General features: G+C 62.8%; 2 protein-coding genes across 2 annotated transcripts; one reads left to right on the forward strand and one right to left on the reverse strand.

Moving 5' to 3' along the window:
* Positions 1–1044: 1044 nt before the first annotated feature.
* On the reverse strand, positions 1045–12414 carry EMID1 (EMI domain containing 1). The gene is made up of 15 exons (XM_054392597.1): positions 12269–12414; positions 9688–9801; positions 9479–9585; positions 6588–6674; positions 6427–6488; positions 6184–6301; positions 5599–5697; positions 5294–5422; positions 4996–5082; positions 4840–4892; positions 4676–4729; positions 4506–4550; positions 4379–4423; positions 2444–2534; positions 1045–1175 (listed from the first exon to the last, which is right to left on the reverse strand). The coding sequence occupies exons 1-15, from the start codon at positions 12412–12414 to the stop codon at positions 1045–1047; spliced, it is 1368 nt and encodes a 455-aa protein (XP_054248572.1).
* Positions 12415–18823: 6409 nt separating this feature from the next.
* On the forward strand, positions 18824–26757 carry LOC128975622 (E3 ubiquitin-protein ligase DTX1-like; the record flags this gene model as incomplete). Its single annotated transcript, XM_054392598.1, has 5 exons — positions 18824–19082; positions 22891–23551; positions 25466–25527; positions 26369–26530; positions 26696–26757. Coding segments are annotated over exons 1-5 (1206 nt in total), but the record flags the coding sequence as incomplete, so codon positions are not given.
* Between the last annotated feature and the right edge of the window lie 140 nt (positions 26758–26897).

Here is a 26897-nt window from a genome sequence, read left to right on the forward strand (position 1 = left end):
ATGACACGGGTGGGTGTTCGAGGGATGACATAGCATAGGTGTGTGTCCCATGGGTGGCACAGTGAGGGTGGGTGTCCCCAGGGGTGATGTTACATGGGCTGGTGCCCCTGGAGGCGGTGTGGGATGGGCAGGTGTCCGATGGGTGGCACAATGTTGGTGGGTGTCTAATGGGTGGCATGGTGTGGGTGGGTGTCCCGTGAATGGCGTGGCTCAGGTGGCTGTCCCAGGGGTGGTGCAGTGTGGGTGGATGTCCCACAGGTCATGTGACACCTGTGTCCCATGGGTGTCACCGCAGGGGTGGGTACCCCGTGGGCACAGCTGGGTGTCACCTGGCTGGAAATCCCCCAGGTGTCCTACCACAGCCAGGTCCCCACTGCAGGTCACACAACCCAGCTCCACCTGTCCCCCGCTGCTGGCAGCCCCTGGCACACCCCATGGCACCCCACCACTGTCCCCAGGCCACACAAAGTGGGCAGAAGAGACCAGCTCCAGCCACCCATGTCCCCCACACCCAGCTGCAGCACCCAAGGGGGTCCCTGATGGCCCAGGGGACACAGCAGGACAGGGGTTCAGAGGCATTTAATGACCTTGAGGGTCCCCAGGTAGTGGGGACAAAGCTCGTGGCACAGCAGGGGCACCAGCTGAGGGGTCCCCACTGCCAACCCCCCCTCTCTGAGCCTGATTCCCAGCTCAGAAGTGGCTCTGGGGGACAGGATTGAAGCAACCCCCTCCCCTGCAAAGCTGCACAGGGGGTGGGGGCAAAAAGGGGGTGAAGGGGGGAGGGGCCTGGCACCCCATTGCCCCCCCAGACGGGTTCAAGCAGCAGTGATGGGGGGCACAGCGTTTGAGGGGGGGGGGGGCTGGTGCTGTGCCACCAGCTAGCACCAAGTGCCTTGTGGGGCTGGGGGGACTTTGGAGGGGGGTGACTCCCATCCTGCCCACCCCCCCCCCCCAGGGGGATGCCCCTGCCCATCCCAGCACGGTTGGTGGGCACAGGGTTGGGGGGGGTGGCACTGAGTGACTCCCCCCCAGCCCAGGGCTGTGTCACTGGTGGCTGGGGTGCCGCTGGCGGGGGGCCACGATGCGGTACGGGGGGTGGCCGCTGCCACGCTTGGCACGGGGGGCACCGGGGGCCACCGTGCCGGGGGGGTCACTGCCCGAGCCAGCCTCTGGTTCTGTGGGGGAAAGGAGACAGAGATCAGGTGGGGGAATGCCAGGCAGCAGACAGCCCCCTCCGAAAAAAAAAGTCACCCTGGCATTGGGTGCTGGAGGGGAGGTCTCCTGCCCCCCAGGAATGGGGTTTGTTGCCCCCCACCCCCAGTATGCTGGGAGCAGGGTTGGGGGATACGCAGGAGGACCCTCCCCCCCTCAGCTGGCACCCCTGCCTGGCACCCCCAGCCGGCACCCCCAGAGCTGGGGTCCTCCCTGCAAGAAGCACAGCGGGAAGGGGAAGACAGGGTGGGGAAGAGAGTGGGGGGCACCCACTGTGTCCCAGCTGGGCACCCTGGCATGGAGCTGGCTGGGCCCTGGGGGCTCTTTAGACCATGGGTGGGTCTGGAGGCTCTCTCCATCCAGGAGCTCCCTGGGCTGAAGGGTTTCTCCATGGCCTCCCTTCATCCTTGGGAACTCCAGGAGCTGCTCTGGTCCACCAGGGTCTCCATGGGTTTCCCTTGGCCCTGGGTGGCCCCATGGTGTCCCTTGAACCAAGCTCCAAGGTTTCCCTTGGCCCAAGGAGCTCCAAGGTTTCTTTTGGTCCAAGAGGGTCCCCACGTGTCTCCCATGGTTAGAGAAAGGCTCCATGGTCTCCCTTGATCCTTGGAGAGCTTCAGAGTTTCCCTAGGCCCAAGGAGCTCCAAGGTTTCCCTTGATCCAAGAGGATTCTCTCTCAATCCAAGATCTCCGTGGTTTCCATTGGTTCAAGAGGGTCTCCATGGGTCTCCCTTTGGACTGAGAAGGGCTCCATGGTCACCCTTGATCCCTGGGGAGATCCAAGGTTTCACTTGACCCAAGAGGGTCTCCATGGTCCTCTCTCAATCCAAGAAAGTCTCTGTGGTCTCCCTTGGTTTGAGAAGGGATCCCTGGGGAGATCCAGGGTTTCTCTTGACCCAAGAGAGTCTCCATGGTCATCTGTCAATCCAAGAGGGTCTCCATGGTCTCCCTTGGCCCAAGAGGATCTCCATGGTTCTCTCTCAATCCAGGAGGGTCTCTATGTTCTCCCTTGGTTTGAGAAAGGCTCCACGGTCCCTGGGGAGACCTGGGGTTTCCCTTGCCCTGAGAGGGTCTCCATGGTCATCTCTCAATCCAAGAGGGTCTCCATGAACTCCTTTGGCCCTGCTTCCAGGGGCTCCAGCCCCCCATGCTCGGTGCCCACTCCCGGGGCATGGGGGGGGCAGGGCATGCCCAGCTCATGCAGTGTTTAGGGGAGGGAAGGTGGCACAGTTACCTGGCCAGATGATGGCTTCCAGCAAGGTGACCCTTCTAGCCAGGACCTCTAGCCGGGCCTGCTGCCGCAGGAGGGTTTGGAAGCTACTGGCCTGGGGGAGAGTGAGAGAGCAGAGCAGAGCAGAGAGCGCCTGGGCCCCGCGGCGGGCATGGCCCGGGGGGGCACGGCGTGGGGGGCAGGGCACGGCGTGGGGGGCAGAGCATGGGTGCAGCCCCTTGAGCCAGGGGGTGCCAGTGCAATGGGTGGGGGGTGCCAGGTCTCCCAGGTGGGTGCTGCAGAGGGGTGCCAGGGGCCTCCCCCACCATCTCTCTGGGTCTGGGGGGACACAGGGGTCCCTTGCACTGACCTTACTGCATTGCTGACCCTGGCAGTGCCCTGAATGGGACACAACTGTCCCCTGCCCTGCTATAGCCCAGTGAGGTGCCCTCTCTGACACCCCCCTGCATGCCCAGCCTCTGCACATGCTGGGGGACGTGTCCCCCACCTCCTTGGGGGGGCCACTGACTTGTGCCCGAGACTGTCACAAGTGTCCCTTCCCAAGAGCAGTGCCTGGGGGGAGGACAGTTCCTGGGATGCCCAACAGTGGGTGGCCCTCACCCTGTGGAACAGTCTCCTGTGCTGGGCATGGTGCCAGAGCATGGGTGATGATGTTATGCACAGCTGATGACATCACCCCACAGCCAGGGTGGGGCTGATGCCTTGCCCTGGTGCCCACCACAGCATGGCAGAGCGGATAGGGTGCCAAGGGACCCTTCCCCACAGCTCCATGGTGTCAGTGAGCCACAGTGGCATCGTGGAGGCCTAGTGACCTGCTGGTGGGGATGGTGGGGGCCACCTCACGAAGTGGGGGACCCCCCTGGCCCGGGCTGGCCCCCCTACTCACCGTAGAGCCCAATCATTGTTTCCAAGATTAAAACCCTCTCTGCTAAGATCTTCAGCGCCTCGCGGAGCTGGTGCAAACCCTCCCCCTGCAGGAGGAACAGGCACAGGCTGAGGGGGGGCCCCTCAGCACCCCCCTGCACCCCTACACGGCCCCCATTCAACCCCCCGGATAGGGGACCATAGAGGGGACATGTGTCCCCCCTGCCTCCCAGCACCCCCCAACTCACTGTGACACTATGGGAGGGAGTGGGGGTACCCATGGGGGGGTGGATCTGAACCCACCCTGTGCCCCTCCCTGTGCCAGGTGGTCCTGGGGTGGGGCTGGCTCTGCACCCCATTAGCCTGCCCAGACATGGAGGGGGTCATGGTGATGGCGTGACCCACCCCCAAGGGTGAGGCATGGGGCACTTGGCACTGCTGGGGACTCCCCATACTGCCACTGGAGTCCCAGGGATGGCACAAGGGCACTGTGAATTGCTGGGGACCCCCCCTGCCACTCTTGGGCTCCCAGGGATGGCACAAGGGCACTGGGCACTGCTGGGGACTCTCTATGCTGCTACCGGGGTCCCAGGGATGGCACAAGGGCACTGGGCACTGCTGGGGACTCTCCATGCCACCATTGGGGTCCCAGGGATGACACAAGGGCACTGGGCACTGCTGGGGACTCTCCATGCTGCCACTGGGGTCCCAGGGATGGCACAATGGCACTGGGCACTGCTGGGGACTCTCCATGCCACCACTGGGGTCCCAGAGATGGCACAAGGGCACTGTGAATTGCTGGGGACCCCCCCTGCCACTCTTGGGCTCCCAGGGATGGCACAAGGGCACTGGGCACTGCTGGGGACTCTCCATGCCACCATTGGGGTCCCAGGGATGGCACAAGGGCACTGGGCCCTTCCTGGGACACCCATGGCACTGTCAGGGTCCCAGCAATAAGATGTAGGAGGGTCAGGGGTCCCCCCACACCGCTCAGGGCCCAGTCTCCATGGCTGGCCACCCCCAATCAGCAGCTGTGTCCTGCTCCTGTCCCGGTGCCACCCTGATGCCACTCACCCAAGTGCCCTTCTCGCCCGGCTTGCCCCTGGGGCCTGGCTCACCCTGAAACACAGAAAGGAGAGGGCCTGGCAGGGGGGGGGGCACGGGGGGCTGCAGCCCAGGGGGGCCCAACCCAGCAACGTACCTGTGCCCCGTCCTGCCCACGGCTGCCCGGGTGGCCCTGGGGACCCTGGAGTGGGGAGAGAGTCCATCAGCACCGGGGGGCACAGCCAGACCCCCCCACACACACTGTGGGAGATCCTGGCAGAACCCCCCAGCTGAGACCCCCCAGGTGGTGTCACAGCAGGGACCTACCCTGTCCCCCTTCTCCCCGGGGGGGCCAGCAGCTCCGGGGGCCCCAGCTCTACCCTGTGCGGGGACAAAGGGGCTGCCATCAGCCATGGGAGTGGGGGCGCGGGAAGGGGAGGCTGGGTGCAGCCCACCCTGTGCCCCCCCACACTGGCACTACCAGCACTTACATCAGGTCCTGGGGGGCCAGGTGGCCCAATGGGACCTGGGGGGCCAGGAGGACCTGCAAGGAGAGGGCAACCAGCTCAGCCCTGGCAGGGGGTTCCACACTGGGGTACCCCCAAAGTGCTGGGAGAGGGTAAGGAAAACGGGGGGAGGACACTCACCCATCGGCCCCACGGGTCCGGGGGGTCCGGCAGGCCCCACGATGCCCCCAGCAGCTTCAATGAAGGTGTTGGAGAGGAGCGGGTCCCCTGTGGGGGGAGCATGGGTGGTGGGCAGGGGTCCCAGCACCCGCAAGCTGAGCAGGATCTGGCCACATCACCCCCAGTTTGGGTGATCCACCCACCCCAGACCCCACAGCCAGGCTGCAGGGACGCCCCCTGAGACCCTGGGGAGGGGGTCTCCCTCCCACTCCGGCCCCCCCTGTCACAGTCCAGTCTCCCCACCCCAGTCCCTCCTTACTGGGCTCGACTATGCGAGGTATCGCCGGCCCCACAGGGGCGGGGGGGCCGGGGGGCCCGGGTAACCCCTTCTCTCCCGGGAGTCCCCTTGCTCCATCCCGGCCGGGGGGCCCTGGGGGACCAGGGGGACCTGCGGGGAGGAAGAGGAGGGTGAAGCCTGGGGGGTGCCTGTTAAAGTCCTGCAGCCATGCAGCACCGCTGCACGGCCCCCTCCCTTCCACGGTCTGCTCGCCGGAGGTGGGCGCTCAGCTGGAGCTGGGCACTGGTCCAGACGCCCCCCACCCGACGCGTCTTGTCCCCACTTACCTGGTGGCCCTGCTGGACCCTTCGCCCCAGGAACACCCGACGGTCCCCGGCCTCCCACGTCTCCCTTGGGGCCGGGGGGGCCCCGTGAGCTGGGTTTCCCTGCAGGTGAGCAGCATCCTCAGGGGAGGGGACAGCCCCGCGCTGGGTGGCCCCCGACCCGTGCCCAGTCCCCACCGTCACACCCCAGCACCCACTGCGGCCCTGGCGTGGGTGGGCAGAGCATCAGCTTGGGGTGGGGGGGCACCTCAAGGACACCAGCCCCACGGTGGTGCCCCTCACCCTGCCCCAAACTAAAGCACTGAGAGGGGTGGACACAAAGCCCTTCAAACCCTCCCCAGAGGTGGCCTCAGCTTCACCTGTGGCTCAATGTCACCACCCACCCTGGGGACAGCTGGAGTGGGCCTAGGGACACCCCACAGCATGTTTGTCCAGGGTCAAGGGCTCCAAGAGAAGTGTCCCCCCCACCCCAATATTGATTACACCCAGGGCGATGTCACTGCCACCATCACTGCAGCCACAGGAGATGGCACTGCCACCAGGATTTGGGTGTTTGAGGGTCTGGGGGGGTGCAGCTCCCCACCTTACCATCATCTCCGGGGCTCCCACGGGCAGCAGGGGACCCCCAGAGCTGCCCAGTGTCTGCCCCCCTGCCCAGAGTGCTGCTTTTGGGTGCTGGGGGTTCAGCCACTGACAGTCGGGCCACCTGGAAAGGAGATGAGAAGGGTGGGTGCCACGCTGTGAGGAGACCACGAGGTGACCTCCCCTCCAGAGTCCTGTGCCCCTCGAGGGGTGGGGAGGTGGCTGCACCCCAGGCTGAGGGGAGCTCACCTGTGCCTCCAGGGTGGCAAGCCGGGCTGTCAGCTCCCCGACGTGGCTGCAGTTCAGGCACCCTGTTGGGGGGGAAATGGGGGACAGGGGGGGCTGCGGGGCAGCCACCCCTCGGGGCCCACCCTGGTGCAGCACGTGGTGGCAAGGGAGGGGACACCCACCTGAGAAAGCCGTGGGGCGCAGGGGGGGCCAGCGTGGGGCTGTGCTGGGGTGCCTGGTGTCCCGCAGGGCGAGGAAGGTGTGAGCCTCTGCTGAGCAAAGGGAGGGTCAGGAAGGGGATATCCCCCCCACTCCCTCAGGCTACAGAGCTGGGAAAGCCTGCTGCCCCTCACCACAAAACAGGCTCCCCCATGGCTCCAACCCCCTCTATGACCAGCTAGACCTCCCCTAACCCATCCATGACCCCAGGACAAATCCCCCCAACCCACCCACAGCTCCCACACAGATCACCCTTGAGCACATATATGATCAGCCAGACCCCCCTCAATCCCACCCATAACCCTGAGTTAGACCCCCCAAAACCCACTCACTCTCCTCAATCCAGACACCCTCAGACCCCCCACCGTGACCCCACCCCAGCTCTCCCAGACCCATCCCATAACTCTGAGCCAGACCTCCCCAATTTCACCCATCCTGAACCTCATCCCCCCCAAACCCCTCCAAGGTCCTCAACCGGATCTCCCCAACCCCTCATGACCACATACCACAGCCCCAAACCCTACCTATGTTCCTGAACCAGGCCGCCAAGACCACATGTCAGATCCCCCTCTCCCAACCTACCCCATAAGCCTTAGCCAGACCCCCCCACATCTACCCACAGTCCTGAGAGAGATCCCCCCCAAACCAGATTCCCCCCAGCCCACCCCATAACCTTGCATCAGACCCCACAAAACCCACCCCTGGTCCTCAACCCCAGACATCCTCAGACTCCCACCCCCGATGGCTGCACACCAGATGCCCCCAACCCAGCCCTTAACTTTGAGCCAGCCCCCCCCAAACCCACCCACAGTCCTGAACCAGAAGCCCCCAAACCCAGCCCATAACCCTCAGGCAAATCTCCCAACCTCCCCCATGACCACCCCCCAGATCCCCTCCACCCCGTAATTCTGAGCGAGGCTCCCCCCACCTCCCCTATACTCCTGAGAAACCCACCCCTAAACCCCATAATTCTGAGCCAGGCTTCCCTCAGCCCCCCATATTACTGTGAACCCCACCCCTAAACCCCCACCATGGCCTCCCAGCAAGCCCCCCAGCCCAAACCCTGACTGGAGGGGCTTCCTCTGGGCAGGGGGAGGGGGCATATTCCTGGGGACCCTGACCCATTGTGGGGTCCCAGCCCTCCGTCACCACCAAGAGACCCTGGGAACAGTGACTTGGGGCCACCCAGCATGGCAAGAAAGGGGTGCCTGGCACGGAGCCTCCACAGCCTCCCTCGCTGCCAGCCCAGCCCAGCCCAGCCACCGCCATGCTGCAGGGGACAGGCAGCACTGCCTAAGCGGGGCCAGATGTGGGGCACCCAGCCAAGCACGCACAGAGAGGAGAAGAAGGAGGAGGAGACCCCCTCTGCTCCCCCCTACGCTGCTACCACCCAGCTGGCTCTGGAGCCTCTTGTGCCAGCCACTATCCTGCAGGCCCTCAGGGCCACCCCACTGTCCCCAGGGTGTCCCCACCCCTGGGTGCCACCTACAGATCCCCCACCCCAGAGCTGGGGCCTAGCTGGGGACCCAACGCTGGGGACTCTGGGGAGAAGGAGGGAGGGCTGTGTGGGCAACAATGGGGACAAAGAGGACCCCTCCCTGGTGAGGAGGAGGCTGGGGCCAGCTGTTGAGGTGGCAGTGCCAATCCCACCACTCATGGCACAGCCTTGCACTCATTCATCCGCCCACACACTGGCAGCTGCCTGGCTGCCACCCAGCTGCACACAGGGACAGTAGGCAGACGGGTGGGCATCTCCTCATGGGTACAGCCACCCAGCCAGCCACCCAGCCAGACACTCAATAGGAACATCCATCCATGACAATATCTATCCGTCCATCCACCCACCCATCCACTCAGGAACATCCATCCATCCCTCCATCCATCCATCCTTCCATCCATCCACCCACTCAGGAACATCCATCCATCCCTCCCTCCCTCCATCCCTCCATCCATGGAGGGCTTGGAAGGGACCTTGAAGGTCCTGTAGTTCTGACACACCTGCTGTGGGCAACAGGGACACAGAATCACAGAATCAACCAGGTTGGAAGAGACCTCCAAGATCATCAAGTCCAACTGATCACCCAACCCTAACTAATCAACTAGACCATGACATCTTCCACTAGACCAGGTTGCTCAAGGCCTCCATCCATTCATCCATCCATCCATCCATCCATCCATCCATCCATCCATCCATCCACCCATCCATCCATCCATCCACCCACCCACCTATCCATTCATCCACCCATCCATTCATCCACCCATCCATCCACCCATCCATCCATCCACCCATCCATTCATCCACCCATCCATCCACCCATCCATTCACCCATCCATCCATCCAACCATCCATCCATCCATCCATCCATCCATTCATCCATTCATTCACCCATCCATCCACCCACCCATTCAACCACCCACCCATTCAACCACCCACCCATCCATTCATCCATCTATCCATCCATCCATCCATCCATCCATCCATCCATCCATCCATTCACCCATCCATCCACCCATCCATTCAACCACCCACCCATTCTACCACCCACCCATTCAACCACCCACCCATCCATTCATCCATCCATCCATCCATCCATCCATCTATCCATCCATTCAACCACCCACCCATCCATCCATCTACCCATCCATCTTTCCATCCATCCATCCATCCATCCATCCATCCATCCATCCATCCATCCATCCATCCATCCATCCATCCGTCCATTCATCCACCCATCCATCCACCCACCCATCCATCACTCCACCCAGCCCATCCCGCAGCCCAGACACCACTCCTGGTTCACCCCACCCCACCTTGGCCACGAAGAGGACCAGGCTAAGGTGGATCCCATCCCACCTTCCTCACAGTTGGCCCCGGAGTGCCCGGGGCAGCACCTCCATTCCAGCGCTGTCAGCGTCTTGTAGGTCACCCTGTAGATGGGCCGGACCATGGTGCGGTAGCTGCTGGCACAGAGTGGGGCAGTGCCTTCAGACCCAGCCCCGCCTGGTGGGGCAGCCCAGGGTGCTGGCTGCCCGCTCCCAGGGGACACTGGTGGCATGGCTCACCTGCCCCCACCACAGGCTAGGGGCCAACGGCAGCCCTGGAAGACCCTCTGGAGGAAGGTGCCATTCTGGACGTGGCATGACACGGTCCGTGTCACTGTGTAGGAGCACCAGTTGCTGGAAGGGAAACCAGTGGCACCATCACAGCACAGCCTGGGGCATGCTGAGGCTGGCAGTGCCACTCGGGGAGAGGTGTGTGCATGTGTCTATCCCAGGGGGTCCCACCCAAAAAATTGCCCTAGGAGGTGCCTACCCACAGCCATGGGGGTGCCCATGGGGCAGAAACTGCTCTGGCATGCCACGGGCACCTAGGGCCCTGCATTCCTGCTGCATTCCCGGTCTGGCACTGGCCCCAGCTGGCATGGAGCAGAGTCTGGAGCCCTCCCATGCCCCTGTCCCACCACACACAAAAGCCCTTTTCTTCTGCCCCATGTAAGCTCCTCATGCCAGGCCCTGCCCACCCTGCCCAGCCTCAGTTTCCCCCTGCAGAGGGGAGTACACCAGTGCCACCAGTGCCATGAGGCTGAGTGTCCCCATCCCCACAGCTGGCAGGACTCGCTGCACCCTTGGTGGCCCCAAACTCTGAGGCTGCGCAGTTTGGGTCAAAATCTGAGGTTTTTGGGACGGCTGCAGGGCTGCAAGAAGGGAGGCGGTGACAGCAGGGACAATTGTCTGGGAGGTGCTGGGGGGGGGGGGGGTTGTGCACAGCAGGGCTGCACAGGGCTTTCCGGCCAGGCAACAACCCAGGCAGGCTTTGTGCCAGGACCACGAAAGCACCGAGGCTGTTGCCACGCTTCTGCTGCTGCCCCACCATGCTCAGTCAGTTCCCAGTATCCCCCAGTAAGCCCAGTCTGGCACCTCCAGATGCCGTTATCCAGGGTGACAGCCTCTGGCATTGTTCCCACTGGGTGGGCACCCAGCTGGTGAACGATGCTGGCCATGGGGATGCCATGGGTGCCAGGCTGGCACGCAGCCACACTATCTTGGGGCGAGGATGCAGCACCAGCTGTGGTGGGTGCCCACGGGCATGGGGATGGGTCCCAGCTTGTTTCACCTCCTACCTGGCAGAGGCAGGAAAGGAAATTGCCCTCCCAGAAAGTGGGGCAGGAGCTGGCGGGCATCAGCATGCCAGAGCTCGCATGGCCCAGCATGACCCAGCCCAGCAGCTGCTGGGCCAGCACTGGTGCACCGAGCAGGCCTGGCTCTGCTGCCAGGGCATGTGCCTGCCTGGGGCAAAGCCCACGGTGGGATTGGCTCTGAATCTCACTCCCCCTTTTCCAAAACCAGCCTCTTGGCATTGTCCCCCCCCCCAGCTTGGCACACGGAACCCCAGTGAGATGGATACGATGGGGGCCTCCCCAGTGCCAAGGGTGGAGCAGTGGGTGGTGGACTGAGGGGGACCTCGTCAGACTGCTGCGTGGCAAGACAGATCAGGGCGCTGGGTGCTGGACTGTGGAGACTATGGGGACGCAGCAGGGTGTTGCCAAGGCGCTGGGGGCTTCCTGGGCTTGGCCGGGAGGGGAAGGGGAAATGAGGCAGCTTCTGCCCACCGCCTTGCGACCCGGGCGGAACCGGAGGTCCCGCCAATCCGGAGCTGGAGACACGGCCAGAGACAAGGGTTTCCTGTAAACACCCCCCCCCCCCCCACCTCCCCCAGCACCCCCCACTGCTCTGCCTCGACAGGACGATGGAGCACCCCCAAGACTGGGCACCGTGGCTGCCCCTGCCACCATCACGCCCCAGACACGGGCAATACCCTGGGGCTGGAGCCGCTCACTCCCCAGCAGTCCCAATATGCCCAGGCATTCCCAGTAGCCCCAGCAGTCCCATTATGCCCAGGCAGCCCCAGTAGCCCCAGCATTCCCAGTGTGCCCAGGCAGCCCCAGTAGCCCCAGCATTCCCAGTATGCCCAGGCAGCCGCAGCGCTATGCTAGCCCTGGTAGCTGTGATGACCCAGCGGTGATGCTAGCCCCAGCAAGTCTTGCTCGCCCCAGTAACCTCACAGTAAATCCCAGTTAAGTCCTGCTGGCTGCGGTAACTTCCAACCCCCGTGCATCCCGTTAGCCCAACTAACCCCCAGCCCCAGTAAATCCTGCTAGTCCCAACAACACTCTAGCTAAATCGTGCTAGTCCCAATAGGCCTCTAGTAAGTCCCGGTAAATCCTGCTGTCCCTAGTAACCCTCCAGTAACCCCCAGCTCCAGTAGCTCCCACAGAATAGATGGAGCAGCCCCTGCCCTGCTGCCCCCGGTACCCAGTGCCTGGTGCTCCCTGGTACCAAGTACCCGCAGTCCTCGGTGCCCGGGGATCCCTGATGCCTCCCGTGGCCGGTACTTGGCATCTGGAACCCCCAGTAGCCGATGCCCTCCCGTGCCCAGTACCCGGAGTCCCAGTGTCTGATGTTTCCTGCGCCTGGTACTCGGCATCCGGAGCTTCCCGGTAGCCGGTGCCCCCCGTGGCCAGTGACCCAGTACCCGGAGCCCCACGATAGCCGGTGTCCCACCGCGTCCGGTACTCTGTACCCGGAGCTCCCTGATGCTTCCCGTACCCGGCGCCTCCCTGGTGCCCCACTTCGGTGCCAGTACCTGCGGGCAGCGGGCTGCAGCACGGCCGGGCTCCAGGAGCCGGCGGCGAGAGGCGGCAGGAGCAGCAGCAGCAGCAGCGGGCAGAGCCCCAGGGGTACGGGCAGGGGCACGGACAGGGGAGGGCAGCGGCGGCAGAGCCCCGCCATTGCCGCTCCGCTGGGGCTCGGCGCTGCCCGGCCACCGGCACCGAGCGGCGAGAGGGAACGGGGAGGAAGAGGGTTGGAGGAGGAGGGATGAAGGAGGAGGAGGGAGGGACCCCTCCCGCCCCCCGTCTTCCGCCCCGCCGGCCCGGGGGTCCCGCTGGCCGTACCGGCAGGGGGAGCCGGGATCGGGTAGGGGAGACCTGGCGGGGAACGGTGCGGGGGGGCACAGATGGAGACCCCCTGTGAGCACCTCTGTGTGACGTGTGTGTGCATGTGCATGCGTGTGCGTGTGTGTATGCGTGGGAACACGCGTGTGCTTCCATATGTGCTTGGCTACATACATGTGTGTGGGGACACACGTGTGCTTCCATGTATGCTGGGCTACACACACGTATGCGTGGGGACATGCGTTTGCCCACCCATGAGTCTGCACACGTGTGTGCTTGTCTTTCATGTGTGTGGGTGCACAAGGGTTCACACATGTGCCTCTCTGCATGTTTGTGGGCAGATGTTTTTGTGTCTACAGGTACAGAAATGTCACTGTGTGTGCTTGGGGACACGTGTGTGTGTGTGTGTCATTGTGCTTGGGTACGTGTGTGTCACTGTGCTTGGGGACACGTGTGTGTGTCACTGTACCTGGCAACACGTGTGCACCTCTGCCTGCACATGAGCACACCCACATCACGTGTGTGCACACCTGGCTGGCCGCACACCCACACCTGGTGCCCATGTGCCCAGCTGTGTGTGCCACGCTGCGCTGCCACACGTGCCACCTGTGTCCATGTGTGTGCACACAGCCTGGCTGTGCCAACAGCCACACGGCTGTCTGTCTGTCTGTCTGCCTGTCTGCAGCTCGCCCTCCATGTGTGCATGTGTGTGGTCCCCATGTCAGGGTGTGTGTGCATGGCCATGCGTGTGTGGTCCTGCTGGGGGGGAGGGGTATGTGTATGTGTGGGTCCTACAGGCACTGTGTGTGTCCCTCTGTCTGTCTACGTGTCTGTCTGTCTGTGTGTCTGGGGACATCTCCCCACACTCACAGCACTCCAGGAGCCCCCATCCCCCTATCCTGCCAGATGTGCAGGGAGCTTCATCCCTCTTCTCGCTTCCCAGTCAGCATCCACAGACCCAGGTGGGTGGGAGGTTGTCCTGTCCAGTGGGGACAGCAGAGACCCAGGGGTCCTGTGGGGTGGGAGGCTGAGAAAGGGAGCAGTGCTCTGTCTGCCCCCCTCTCCCCAGCATGTGGAGCTGGGCTGGGGGGATGATGAATGGGTCAGGAGGACTTTATGCAGGAGTGGAGGAGGGAGTGCACCCACTACCCACCCCCACCCAGGGATGCCACCTTCCTCTGGGCATGGGGGTGAAGTGGGGAGCTGGCACAACACCCCCAAAGTTCACACCACATCTGGAAGCACCCATCTCCCCAACTCCCTGCCAGACTGACACCCATCCTCCTGGTGGTTAGAACACAGGGTGTCCTCAACCCCTCCCTGACACCCCCACACCCCCCTGCAGCACTGCTGCCAGCCTGGCCCCCAGTATGTCCTTGTCACAGGGCCTGGGACGTGCTGGTGGCCCTGGTGGGTGCTTGGAGGAGCCCAAGGTCACCCGGTCTGCTCCTCAGACTAAACAAGGCTGCTGCCAGGCACTCGGGGGGGCCTTTGGGTGGGGACAGGCTGCACTGGTGTCCCCTGTCTTGTCCCCCAAAATGGGGACCATCCCAGGCTGTTCCCAGTCCAGAGCTGAGCATGTGGGGCCCTGCCTCAGGCTGCCTGTGACCTTGTTCCCATGGGTAACCCTGAGAGGCCCCCACTCATCCCTGGGGTCCCCTCACCCCTCTGCTCGATGCCTTGAATCCCTCCAGTGCTCCTCAAGTGGGTTTCAGCCAACTGCCAGGTCCCTGTGCCATGTCCATGTTGCAGCTCCATGTCCCCATGCCATGCCTAGCTCTATCTCCATGCTCCAGGTCCATGTCCCTAATGCCATGGCCCAACCCATATTTCTGTCCCAGCTCTGTGTCCCTGTACCATGACACCATCCCAGCTCCACGTCCCCATACAATCTCCCAGCTCCAGGTCCCTGCCCCAACTCCATGTCCCCATGCTACAGCCCTGTCTAAGGTCCATGTTCCTATGCCATATTCCTGTCCCGGGTCCATGTTCCCATGCCATGCCCCCCTGCTCAGCTCCATGTCCACATGCCATGGCCCAGCTCTAAGTCTCTGCTCCAGCTCCATGTCACTTTGTCATATCTCTGTCTCAGCTCCTTGTACACATCTCAGCTCTACATCTCATAAAATGTCCCAGCTCCAGGTCCCTGCCCGACTCTATGTCCCCATGCCATGCCCCTGCCAGGCTCCATACCCCCACGAACCTCACTCCTGCCTGAGTCATGGCACAGGGTGCCAGCTCCCAGCCCCATTTGCCCTGGGTCTGGCTCCCAGCATGAGACCTGGGTACAGCTCATTGCGTGGGTGGGCAGCAGGTGGCTCCTGCCTGTGACGGGGAACCCAGTCCCTTACCATGAGGACAGGGAGAGGTGGATGCTCAGTCTGGAGAAGAGAAAGTTCTGAGGAGACCTTCTTGTGGCCTTCCAGTATCTGAAGGGTGCCTACAAGAAAGTTAGGGAGGGACTTTTTAGGGTGTCAGGCGGTGATAGGACCAGGGGGAATGGAAAAAAACTAGAAATGGGGAGATTCAGATTGGATGTTAGGAAGAAATTCTTCCCCATGAGGGTGGTGAGACACTGGAACAGCTTGCCCAGGGAGGTGGTGGAAGCCTTATCCCTGGAGGTTTTTAAGGCCAAGCTGGATGTGGCTCTGGGCAACCTGCTGTAGTGTGAGGTGTTCCTGCCCATGGCAGGGGGGTTGGAACTGGGTGATCCTTGAAGTGCCTTCCAACTCAAACAATTCTGATTCTATGCTGGACCATGTTCAGCCCCTGCTTGGCCCTGGGGGTGGGGGCTTGCTGCCCTCCTCAGCGGGGACCCCTCCCCCCCGGTGCCACCCTGGTCTGCCACACGGCGTGGCCGGGGCCACCAGGTGGCACTGCGAGTCCACCGTGGCCATCTCTTCCCGGCCTCTGGCCACCCCCAGGGCCAGCCCCAGTACCCTGGGTGTCCCCTTCCTGTCAGGGGGGAGGATGTGACCAGAGGCCAAAAGGAACAACCCCTCTGTTGCCAGATCTGTCCCCAGCCTGCCCTTGCATAAGCCTGGCCACAGTGGCAGCACTTCTGTCCCCAGGTCTGCCCTCTCCATGGGTACAGCCAGAATGAAAAATTCTCTGCCCCGAATCTGTCCACAAACCTGTCCCTCCACAGGCATGGCCAGAGTGACAACACCTCTGTCCCCAAATGCATGCTTCCATGGGCAGAGTGACAACTGCCCTGTCCCCAGATCTGTCCCCTCTGCAAGTACAATTAGTGACAGCCCCTTCATCCCCAGGCCCAGTCCCCGAATCCATCACTCTGCAGGTGGATCCCCTCTGTCCCCAGGTCTGTCCCCAGGTCTGTCTCCAGTGTGTCCCTGCATGACTATGCCCAGAGTGGCAGGCCCTGTGTCCCCCACACCTGCCCTCCCTGTAGACAGGGGCAGACTAATAAACCCTCTAATCCAAATCTGTCCAAAGATCTGTCCCCAGATCTGTCCCTCTATGGACACAACGTCAACAGCTCCCCTGTCTCCAGGTTTATCCTCTCTCACAGCCAAAATGACAGCCCCTTTGCCCTCAGCTCTGTCCCCAGATCTATCCACTCTGCAGGCAGAATCCAGATGACAGAAGTCCTTGTCCCCAGATTTGTCCCCAAATCTGTCCCTCAGCAGACAGAGACCCCTGGGCTGAGGCTGATGTGTGCAAGCAGAGCAGACACTGAGGCATCACCGTGGCTTGGGACCTGCTGCCACCTTCTGTGCCTCAGGTGCCCACCTGCAGGAACCACATCCCCTGAGCGAGGGACAATGTGTGTCCCCAGGCCCGGTGGGTCAAGCCAGAGCACAGCCCCCCATGGGGACATGTCACCCCCCTGTGTGTCTGAGCATGCAGCTGTGTGCTCCTGTCCCACGGCTGGGCCACCTGTCGGTGCCACTGCCCGGTCCTGTGCTGGGTGCCCAGTCTCCTGTGCACATCCCCAGTATGGGTACCTGGCCCTGGTGTGGGTGCCCGGTGTGAGTGCCCAGTTCCTGCTGCCTGTGCCCGTGCCTGGTGTATCTGCCCAGTCCCTCCTGAGTCTCCCCGGTGCATCTGCCCAGTGCCGGTGCCACTTGCGTGTTCCCCTCCACGGATGCCCGTTCCCGGTGCGGATGCCCGGTGCGGATGCCCGATCCTGATGCGTGCCCTCGGTGCGGGTGCCCGTTGCGCGTGCCCGCGCGGCCGTGCGCGCCACAACCGGTGGCCGTAGCTGCCTGGCGCTGGCGGAGCGCTGCCGCCGCCCGGTCCCGCTCCCGCTCCCGCGGCTGCCGCCGTCGCTGCTCCCGGTGCGGCTGCGGGTCCCGCTGCGGCTGCGGCTGCCGGAGGTAACGGCGCGGGGCGCGGGCGACGCTGGGCGGCGGCGGCCATGGCGGGGCGGGGGGACCGGCTCTGGGGGGTGGGCGGCGGCGGGACCGTGCACCGGGGACTTCCGTGCGCCGGGGGTTAAGCATGGACGGGGTTGGGGGGATATGGACCCTGGGGCTAGGGACTGCCGTGCACCGGGAGAGGGGGAATCGCGCACTGGCGGGGACTGTGCACCGGGAGGAGGGGACTATGCACCGGGGCATCCGTGCACTGGGGGCTGCCGTGCACCGGGAGGGGACACACCGTGCATCCGGGGAGGCTGGGAAAGACTGTGCACCGTGGAGGGACCGTGTTACCGAGGGCCTGGGGGCTGCCGTGCACCGGAGGGGGCACGACGAAAACGGCCGTGCACCGTGGGGCTGGGGGCGCCACGCAGTGTGGGGGGGAACCGTGCACTGAAGGGGCAGGGGCAGATCGTGCACCGGGGGCCAGGCCTGGCCTTTCCCCCTTCCCCGAGCAGCCGGGCCTCGGGCTAAGGTGTGTGGGGGGGCTGACACCGGGGCTCATCCTCACTGCCCGGTTCTGAGTCCGGGGGGGCTTCCCGGGGTTGGGGAGCCGGCGCTGCTCGGGGTCACGGCTGGCGCACACGCGTGTGGCGGGGTAAGGCTGCGTGTTGCACCCACCCGTGGCGGTGCATGTGGTGTGTGTGCGTCCGTGCGGCCCGGGGAGGGGGGGGGGAGGATGGTGGCGTGGTGTTGCTGTTGCTGTGGGTCCCGGTGTCTGTCTGTCTGTCCGTCTGTCTGTCCCTGTCGGTCCCCCTGCCTGTGTCTGCGCGCGTGTGCCAGCGCGCGTGCCCATGCGTGGCTCCGTGTCCGTGTGTCTGTGTGTGCCTGGCCGTGACCGTGCGCCTGACTAGCTGGCTGTCAACAAACCCCCCCCCCCCCCGCCCTGCTCCTCTCCCACCCCCCCAACAACCACCCACCCGTGGGGCTGAAGGGTGCTGTGGGTGGCTGAGAGGTTGGTGGAAGGAGCCGGGGGATGCAGTGAGTGGCCTGTGCTCGCCCCTAGCCCGATGCCTGCAGTGCAGATCATAAATCAGTGGTGGCTGGAGCAGGCTCGGGGGGCTGTGGGCTCCCTGGCACCCAAATTACCTGGGTAGGGAGCTATGGAGATCCCTGGGTTTGTAGGACCCCCGCCAGCCCCTCAGGGCCATGAGGAGGGTCTCCTGTCCCCTCCTGTCCCCCTTGTCCCTGCTGTCACGTTGAAGGCCGGCAGCTGGCCAGGGCTGGCAGGCAGCCCACACTGCCAGGGCTGCGGGCACAGCGGCCTCGCTGGCTTTGGGGGGGTGATGGGATCTGTCCCCCAGCTGCCACCCATGCAGTGGTACTCAGGGTGACAGATGCCATGGCTCTGTTTTGCAGGTGACACCCCACTCATTTGCCATCCGTGATGTGCTGGGTGGTGGGGACAGCTGTGGAGCCACCAAAGACATAGGTGGTGGGACACAAGGAGGAGGAAACAGAGGGGGGTGTCTTGGGGACAGCATCTTGGTGTGTGTCCCCACCATCATCTGCAGCCACCAGCCACTCTTGAGCCAGCACCACCCGAAAGGGTCCTGGTGGCTTTTTGGAGTGTGAGCCCTGCCAGCATTGCAAGGAGGAGGAGGAAGGGCTGAAGAAGACGTGCCAGGTGATGGATGGCCCCAGCCCAGCACAGCGGCTTCGAGAGAGCGGAACCAGGTGGCTTGGGGACCTTGGGGACCTGGCTGGCAGCACCCTCCTCTGCAGAGCCCCACAGCATTTGCTCCGCTGAGCACCAGAGCCTGCAGGCAGCGGGAGCCAGGAGCAGGATTTGGAGGGGCTCCGGGTGACCCCCACGTCCCCGTGCCGGGGCACGGCTCAGGGCCAAGCCGCCATCCCCCTGACATGGCACGGCAGGGCACGGGGGCCATGCTGGCCTCTAGTGGCCTGGGCTTCCCTCCGCAGAACCTGGCCCGTGTGGTGGTGTGGGAGTGGCTGAACGAGCACGGGCGCTGGCGGCCCTACTCGGCTGCTGTCTGCCACCACATCGAGAATGTGCTGAAGGAGGATGCCCGTGGCAGTGTGGTGCTGGGCCAGGTCGACGTCCAGCTGGCACCCTACGTCATCGACCTGCAGTCCATGCACCAGTTCCGGCAGGACACAGGTAAGAGGATGGTGCTGAGCCTGCAGCATCCACCCACCTTCCTTCCTTCCATCCATCCATCCATCCATCCATCCATTGTTCCATCCATCCATCCATCCATCCATTGTTCCATCCATCCATTCATCCATCCATCCATCCATCCATCCATCCATCCATCCATCCATCCATCCATCCATCCATCCATCCATCCATCCATCCATCCTCCCACCCATCTGCCTGTCCATCTGTCTCTCCATCCCATTGCACACCCCCTCCTCTCTGTCCATCTGTCTCACTCATTCCTTCTCTCCTTTCCTTGCTGTCCTGGGCTCTGCTCCCCCAGCAAGACCCCTCCTGGCCTTGCCTTTCCCTCTCCCCACTGTCCCTTGGCACCAGGGACCCCTGCCCCAGTGGGACATGTCTCAGATTCTCTCCATCTCCTCCCACCCACCATGAGGTGCTTTGTCCCACTGGCCACCCATTTGCTCTACAAATCTCTTCCATTCAGGCTCCCCATAGAACTGGGGAGGCCCCAGTTTGGGCACTGGGAGCCATGGTGGGCACCGGGCTGGTTGCAGCCATGCAGCCGATGGTGCTGTGCTGCAGCATGCATTCAGGCCACGTGTCCTCAGGGGAAATCAAAGCCAGTCCCAGTGCCAGCACTGAGCCCAGACCCCATTAAATATGTCCCCATCTTGGTGTGACCCATTAAATGGGCACGTGCCAGCTGGGCTACAAGGGACCTGTTCATTCCTGGCTGTTCCTCCCCACCCCTGGGAAGCTGAGGGCAGGATCTGACTGCCAGGCCAGGCAAAGGCACAGTGTGTCACCTACACACGGGTGACACTCCTAGACTTGCCTGAGGGGACACAGGGGCCACCCCTATGTCCATGCCACCTTGTCCAGCCTCTGATGCCATCATTCCTGGTCACCAGACATGGTGAATGACCCTGTGTGTGGATATGGCTCTTATGATGGGCTGGGGACTGTGCCAGGGACCTGCCACCCTGCTTCTGTCATCAAGCCTGGCTCTGGATCATTCTCCTGCCAGTCACGGGCTTGGCAAGGGGCAACTTGGCACCTGCAGCCCTGAGTCAGCGTGGCTGAGGCTGCTGCCATGGCCCAATGGATCGTGCCAGTGGCTGTGGCTGTGCTGACTCAGGGCTGTGGGTGCCACCAGGACACCCTGGCTGTCCCCATGCCAGGTCCTGTCAGTTTCAGCCAGGACCCATCATCTGCCAGCAGTACCTGGCATCACAGCCCATGGTCGCCAGGCTGGGTGCTCCTCATGGTGGGGCCATGGCTGGGTTTGGGGGGTGACACATCTCTGCCAGGAGCAGGGTACTGCAGGACTTGGGGACACAAAGGTCCCTCATGCTGAGGGTGCTCCCCAAGGCACAGCAGGCTGAGGGCTTGGTCTGTGCCATGGCTGGGGAGGGACAAACTCAAGGTAAAATAGAGACAGTGTGAAATGAGGTGACCCCATTCTAAGCCACATGTGTCCCCTCCCTGTGGCCCTGGGGACAGGGGTGGTTGGGCAGCTGATGGCACTCAGGGACATAGAACTACGTGTGGTAGGGTGACCTCTCCTCGTCCTCTTCTGCTGTGTGGTCACAGGATGTGGGATGCAGTTGCAAGGACCAGGAGGATGCAGGACGTGGATGTGAGTGGGATGCAGGATGTGGGACACTGTTGTGAGTGGACCACAGGGCATGGGATGCAGCTGCATGGACTGGTGGGATGTGGGATGCAGATGGAAGGAGCAGCAGGATGCGGGATGTAGATGAGAGTTGGCAGGGGGATGTGGGTTGCAGTGGCAAGGATAAGTGGGTGTGGAACATGGATGTGAGCAGATTGCAGGGTATGGGCCATGAGTGCAAGTGGGCAGTGGGATGAGTGATGTGGCTGTGAGCAGGCAGCAGCAGGATGTTTGATGCAGGTGCAAGGAGCAGTGGCTGGGGGACATGAGCAGGATACTGGATGTGGGATATGACTGCGAGTGGGAATCAGGATGGAGGATACAAGGACCAGTGGGATGCAGGATACAGTTGTAAGGACCGAGGGGGGAGTGCAGGATAGAGATGGGAGTGGGATGCAGGATGTGGACATGAGTGGGCAAGAGGATGCAGAATCTGGCTGAGAGTGGGAATCAGGATGGATGCGGGATGCACTTGCAAGGAGCAGTGGGCTGCAGGATATGGATGCAAACAGGATGCAGGCCGTGGGCTGCAGGATGCAGATGCAAGGAGCAGTGGGATGTGATTCCAAAGGGTGGTGGAATGTGGGACATGGATGTGAGTGGTCTGCAAGATGGAAGTGGTCTGCTCCTGAATGGGCAGGAGGATGGAGGACACAGATGGAAGGAGGCAGGTATGGATATGAACCCAAGTGGGATGCAGGGCAGGGGTGCAAGAAGGATGTGGCCAGGTGAGGGGTGGGATGTGGATGTGAGCCAGCAGTGGGCAGTGGGTGCCAGAGCAGGACAAGCAGCCTCCCTGCCAACCACGGGGCAGAGCTGGCTCAGCACAACCCAGCAGCTGGGGCCAGGCTCTGCTGCCCAACGCAGCTGATGATTAATGACCATTATTAGCATCGTTAATTGGGCTGGGCAAGCGGTGCTGCCGAGGGGATAGAGAGGCACCATGCTGTGGGGGCACTTCCAGGGCTGGAGGAAGGGGCTGTGGAGCCTCCCCCCCCCCTCCCAGAGCTTCAGACATGGCTGTGGCATCCTGCTGGCTTGCAAAACAAGCAGTGAGGGGCCAGGATCTGTCTGTGCATGTGGGACAAAGCATGGCTCCTGTGACTGCCAGCTCCAGCCAGAGCCACAGCAGCTGGCAGGAAACCCTTGGTGACCGGGAAATGCTCCTGATGACCCAGGAAGAGAGAGGGAACCCCAGCCAGGGGGGGTGGAGGTGGGCCTGGATTAGAGGGATGGAAAAAAAGATGATGGAGGTTGAGCATCATCGCCCTTCCTGTGGTGGCTGAGGCTGTGATCCCAACATCCCGGCTGGCAGCCAAGCCGAAACCGCTGACACCACTGAGGGAGGGTTGTTGAGCCACCCCCGGGGAGGCTCAGCCCTGCAGACACCGATCGATCCCACACACGCTGTCCAGGGCTGCCTCTTGCTCTCATCACCCTTCTGGCACCCTGCAGTGTTCTCAGGAGAATGAGAGGGGGTGCCTGCACCCCCCAGTGCCTCTGTCCTCATCCCTGTGGGGTGCTGGGTGGGCACTGGACACACACACACGTGTATGAGGTTTGGGTCTATCCACCAGCACCCCAGGGTGCTCTGTGAAAGGCAAGGACTAGCTGCTTGCAACCCACAGTGCCTCTGTCCCCATCCCTGTGGGGTGCTGGGTGGGCACTGGACACACATGTATGAGGTGTGGGTGCTCTGTGAAGGATGAAAGCAGGTGTTTGCACCCCACAGTGCCTCTGAGCCCCCATCCCTGTGGGGTGCTGCTTGGGCACTGGACACGCACACATATGTATGAGGTGTGGGTCCATCCACCAGCCCCCCCAGGGTGCTCTGTGAGAGGCAAGGACTAGCTGCTTGCACCCCACAGTGCCACTGTCCCCGTCCCTGTGGGGTGGGAACTGGGCTCTCACACACACATGTATGAGGTGTGGGTCCCTCCACTATCACCTCAGGGTGCTCTGTGAAGGATGAGAGCAGGTGATTGAACCCCACAGTTCCACTGTCCCCATCCCTGTGGGGTGCTGGGCTGGGCACTAGACATGAACACCTGCAGCACCTTCTGCCAGCACCCCAGAGTGTTGGAGCTCTGCTCAGACACACCCCCCCCCCCCCCTTCCATGTCTCCGCAGGGACCATGCGCCCCGTGCGGAGGAACTTCTACGACCCCTCCTCAGCCCCGGGGAAGGGCATCGTGTGGGAATGGGAGAACGACAACAACTCATGGACGCCCTACGACATGGACATCTGCATCACCATCCAGAACGCCTACGAGAAGCAGCACCCCTGGCTGGACCTCTCCTCCCTGGGCTTCTGCTACCTCATCTACTTCAGCAGCATGTCCCAAATGAACCGGCAGACCCAGCGCAAGCGGCGGCTGCGGCGCCGCATGGACCTGGCCTACCCCCTCACCATGGGCTCCATCCCCAAGTCCCAGTCGTGGCCAGTGGGCACCAGCACGGGGACGCCCTGCTCCTGCCCCCAGTGCCTGCTGGTCAACAGCACCCGCGCCGCCTCCAACGCCATCCTGGCGTCCCAGCGCCGCAAGCTCTACCCGGGAGCCGTCCGCCAGAGCAGCACCTTCGCCGGGGGTGCCTTATGGCCGGCGGGGACGGGGACGGTGGCGGCGGCGGGTGGCACGGCCAAGGGTGAGGGGCTGCGGGTGCCCGGCGGGGCCTTCACCCCCGGCCAGAGCGTGCCTACGGGGGCACCGCTGCCCGGGCTCAACAACCTCAACCAGCCTGGCACCCAGCGGGGGGCTGGACTCGGCGCCCGTGCCACCGTCCCCCCGGGGTAAGGAGGCTGGGGAAAAGGGATGGTGGTGGCATCACCGAGGCTGTGGGGATGCCAGGAGAGTTGGGCACAGGAGTGGGGAAAGGGAAGATGAAGGTGCCTTGTTCCTTGCTGCCAGCTCACACAAGGAGCCCTGGCGCTTCTGGCATTGTGTCACCTCCAGCCCTGAGCTGCCCACCCTGGGGACTTGGGGGCCAAAGGGGCAATCCCAGCAGCTGGCTGATCTTGCCTCGGGTGATCTGCTGGGTCCCTGCCTCTGTGGTGATTTGTGCAGTTGAGTTGTGCCATTCTGTGCCACACCATGCCATGCCGGCTGCAGGAGACAGAGTGCTTGGTGCCAGGGGACTTGTGTCCCTGCACAGAGTGTATGACACCATCTCATGGCCTGGTGCCACCAGGCAGGTCTCTTGGGAGGACATGGGGACCACAGCCTCAGTGTGCCCTGCATGGATGGGAATAACTGAGGGGATGCAGGTTGGTTAGCTGACCCCCAGTGGGGTGTCCCAGGGAGTGTCCCTGTCCTGGCACCCCATCCCTCGTGGCCACACCACTTGGTGGGTCAGCCTGATGTCCCCTCAGGGCTCTCAGCATCAGGCTGTCATCACAGCCCCAAGCCCAATGTGATGAGCAGACTGTGACAGTCCTGGTCCCACTCACTCAGCTCAGAATTGACCTGGATCTGGCCCTGGGATATTTGGTCAGAGCCACCCTGGCAATGAATGAGCCATCCCTGGGGACAGCCAGCACCAGCTCCCTGCCATAGAGCAGGACCCAGCCCTGGGTTGAGGGCATGGGGACAGGCAGGCCCCCTGAGCCCTAGCAGATTCCTGTGTTTCCTTCACCTGCTGACATGCTGCTGTCACTTCGGTGTGCTGGGCACTGGGCCAAGCACTCCCTGCCCCCATCACTGTCCCTTGCCCAGCCTCATCCCACACATCCTCATGGACAGGTAGGAGGGTCCCCAGGAGAACCTGGGAGGTTGGGCTGGGACCTCCTCTTCTGTTCCGGCCTTGGTTGTGTGTATGGGGAGCTTATGGAACTGGCATGAGATGGCCCAGCTGGGGCAGGGAACTGGCAGGAGAATTTGGGATGAGGGCATGAGTGGGCAGCAGGGGTGAGTGGTTCCCTGTGGGCTACTGGAGTGAGGTGAGGACAGGAGAGTGCTTGGACACTGGAGGGCTGCTCTGCTCTGCTTTTGTGCTCCTCCTCTGTTCCATTGTGTGCCTCATACCTACCATCCATCCATGCACCCATCCAATGTCCACCCATCCATCCATCCATCCATCCATCCATCCATCCATCCATCCATCCATCCACCCACCCAATATCCTTCCATCCCTCCCTCCCTCCTCCCTCTCTTCCCTCCATCCATCCCTCCCTCCCTCTCTCATTCCCTCCCTCCTTCTCTCCCTCCTTCTCTCCCCCCATCCATCCACTTGCCCAGCCACATGTCTGTCTGTCCATCGCTCCCTCTGTGCCACAGGTGCACACAGGAGGTGCCCTGGGTCAGGGCGTGAGCAGCAGTGCCATCGTCCTTGGGATTTTGGTGCTGGCAGCCCTGGGATGACTGAGGGTCCCCTTGGGGCACAGAAGCCATGACCAGGGTGATGGTTTGGGTGTTGAGGTGCAGGAATGGTCCCCAAGTGGCAAGCAGGACATGGGGCGTCACCATTGTGACATCCTGATGAGGCACCCCCCCGGGTGAAGGAAAGGCTGACATCCCCAGCGCCATTGGGGTCCTAAGTGCCTTCTTATGGCACTGCATGACAACCCTTGAGACAGAACAGCAGTCCCCCAGGACTGGCAGGGGGACACTCTGCCCTGTGTCCTACTGGGGGCATGTGATATGGTGGGGGTGGACAGTGCCAACCCTGCCAGCCTAGCTGAGCCCCATCCCCTCCCATCTCCTCACAGGGTGCCAGCCCTCCCAGTGAAGAATCTGAACGGCACCGGCCCTGTCCATCCTGCCCTCGCAGGTAAGGGGGAGCCTGCCAGCAGCTGGGTGTCACTGTGAGGTGACATCACAGGGCTAGAGGGCAGGAGGAGCGGGGCACTGGGCTGGGGCACAGCCAGGTGGTGGGAAGGATGCATGGAGGTTGGGTGGAAGAATGGATGGATGGATAGATGGTGAAGAACCTGAATGGCCTTGTCCCTGTCCATCCCACCCTCACATGTGACACCAGCCAGCATGACCCTGTGGGGCTGGAGGGCCTGGGGGTGAAGGGCCTGGCCAGGTGGTGGGAAAGATGGATACATGGATGGATGGGTGAATGGATGGATGGATGGATGGGTGGATGGGTGGATGGATGGATGGATGGACATTGTGTGAATACATGGATGAATGGAGGGAGGGAGGGATGGGTGGATGCATGGACACTGGGTGGATGGATGGATGGATGGATGGACAGACATTTGGGAGATAGATGGAGGGATGGGTGGATGAATGAACATTAGGTGGGTGGATGGATGGAGGGACATTGGGTGGGTAGATGGATGGACATTGGGTGGATGGATGGACTTTGGGTAGGTGGATGGATGGATAGGTGGATGGATGGACACTGGGTGGATGGATAGATAAATGGGTGGACATTGGGGGGATGGATGGATGGATGGATGGATGGATGGATGGATGGATGGGTAGACATTGGGTGGGTGGGTGGATGGATGAGTGAATGGGTGGGTGGACAGATGGACATTAGGTGAATGGATGGTTAGATGGATGGATGGGTGGATGGACAGACAGACACATTGTGGATGGATTGGTGGCTGGAGGGCTGGCTGGCTGGCTGGCCAGACAGCAGCTCTCCCCTTGTGCAGGGATGACGGGCATCCTGATGTGTGCTGCTGGGCTGCCCGTCTGCCTGACCCGTGCCCCCAAGCCCATCCTGCACCCGCCGCCTGTCAGCAAGAGCGACATCAAACCTGTGCCCGGAGTCAACGGCATCTGCAGGAAAACCAAAAAGAAGCACCTCAAAAAGAGTAAGGAGCTGCCAGTGTCCCTGTGCTCTCTTGGCCCTGCCAGCCCCTGCCAGGAGGGGAAACTGAGGCACAGGCACTGCTGCTGCCCACAGGGGTGGCACCCCCAAGGGTCTGGCTGAAGGTTTTGGGCTCTAATGGCATCTCCCCCGCCTCTGCCCATGGTAGGCAAGACCCCTGAGGACGTGGTGCGTCGCTACATCCAGAAGGTGAAGAACCCCCCGGATGAGGTGAGTGGGTACCCCTGGGCACCGCAGCTCAGCCCACTGGGGGCTTGGCCATGGAGAGAGGAGGGGGCAGGGAATGGGCAGCCCACTGTGGTAGGCACAGATCTGGGAGGTCATGTCCCCTTTCCACCTGGACATGATGC

The sequence above is a fragment of the Indicator indicator genome, chromosome 26 (genome assembly GCF_027791375.1).
Source record: "Indicator indicator isolate 239-I01 chromosome 26, UM_Iind_1.1, whole genome shotgun sequence".
In the NCBI taxonomy this organism is placed as follows: domain Eukaryota; kingdom Metazoa; phylum Chordata; class Aves; order Piciformes; family Indicatoridae; genus Indicator; species Indicator indicator.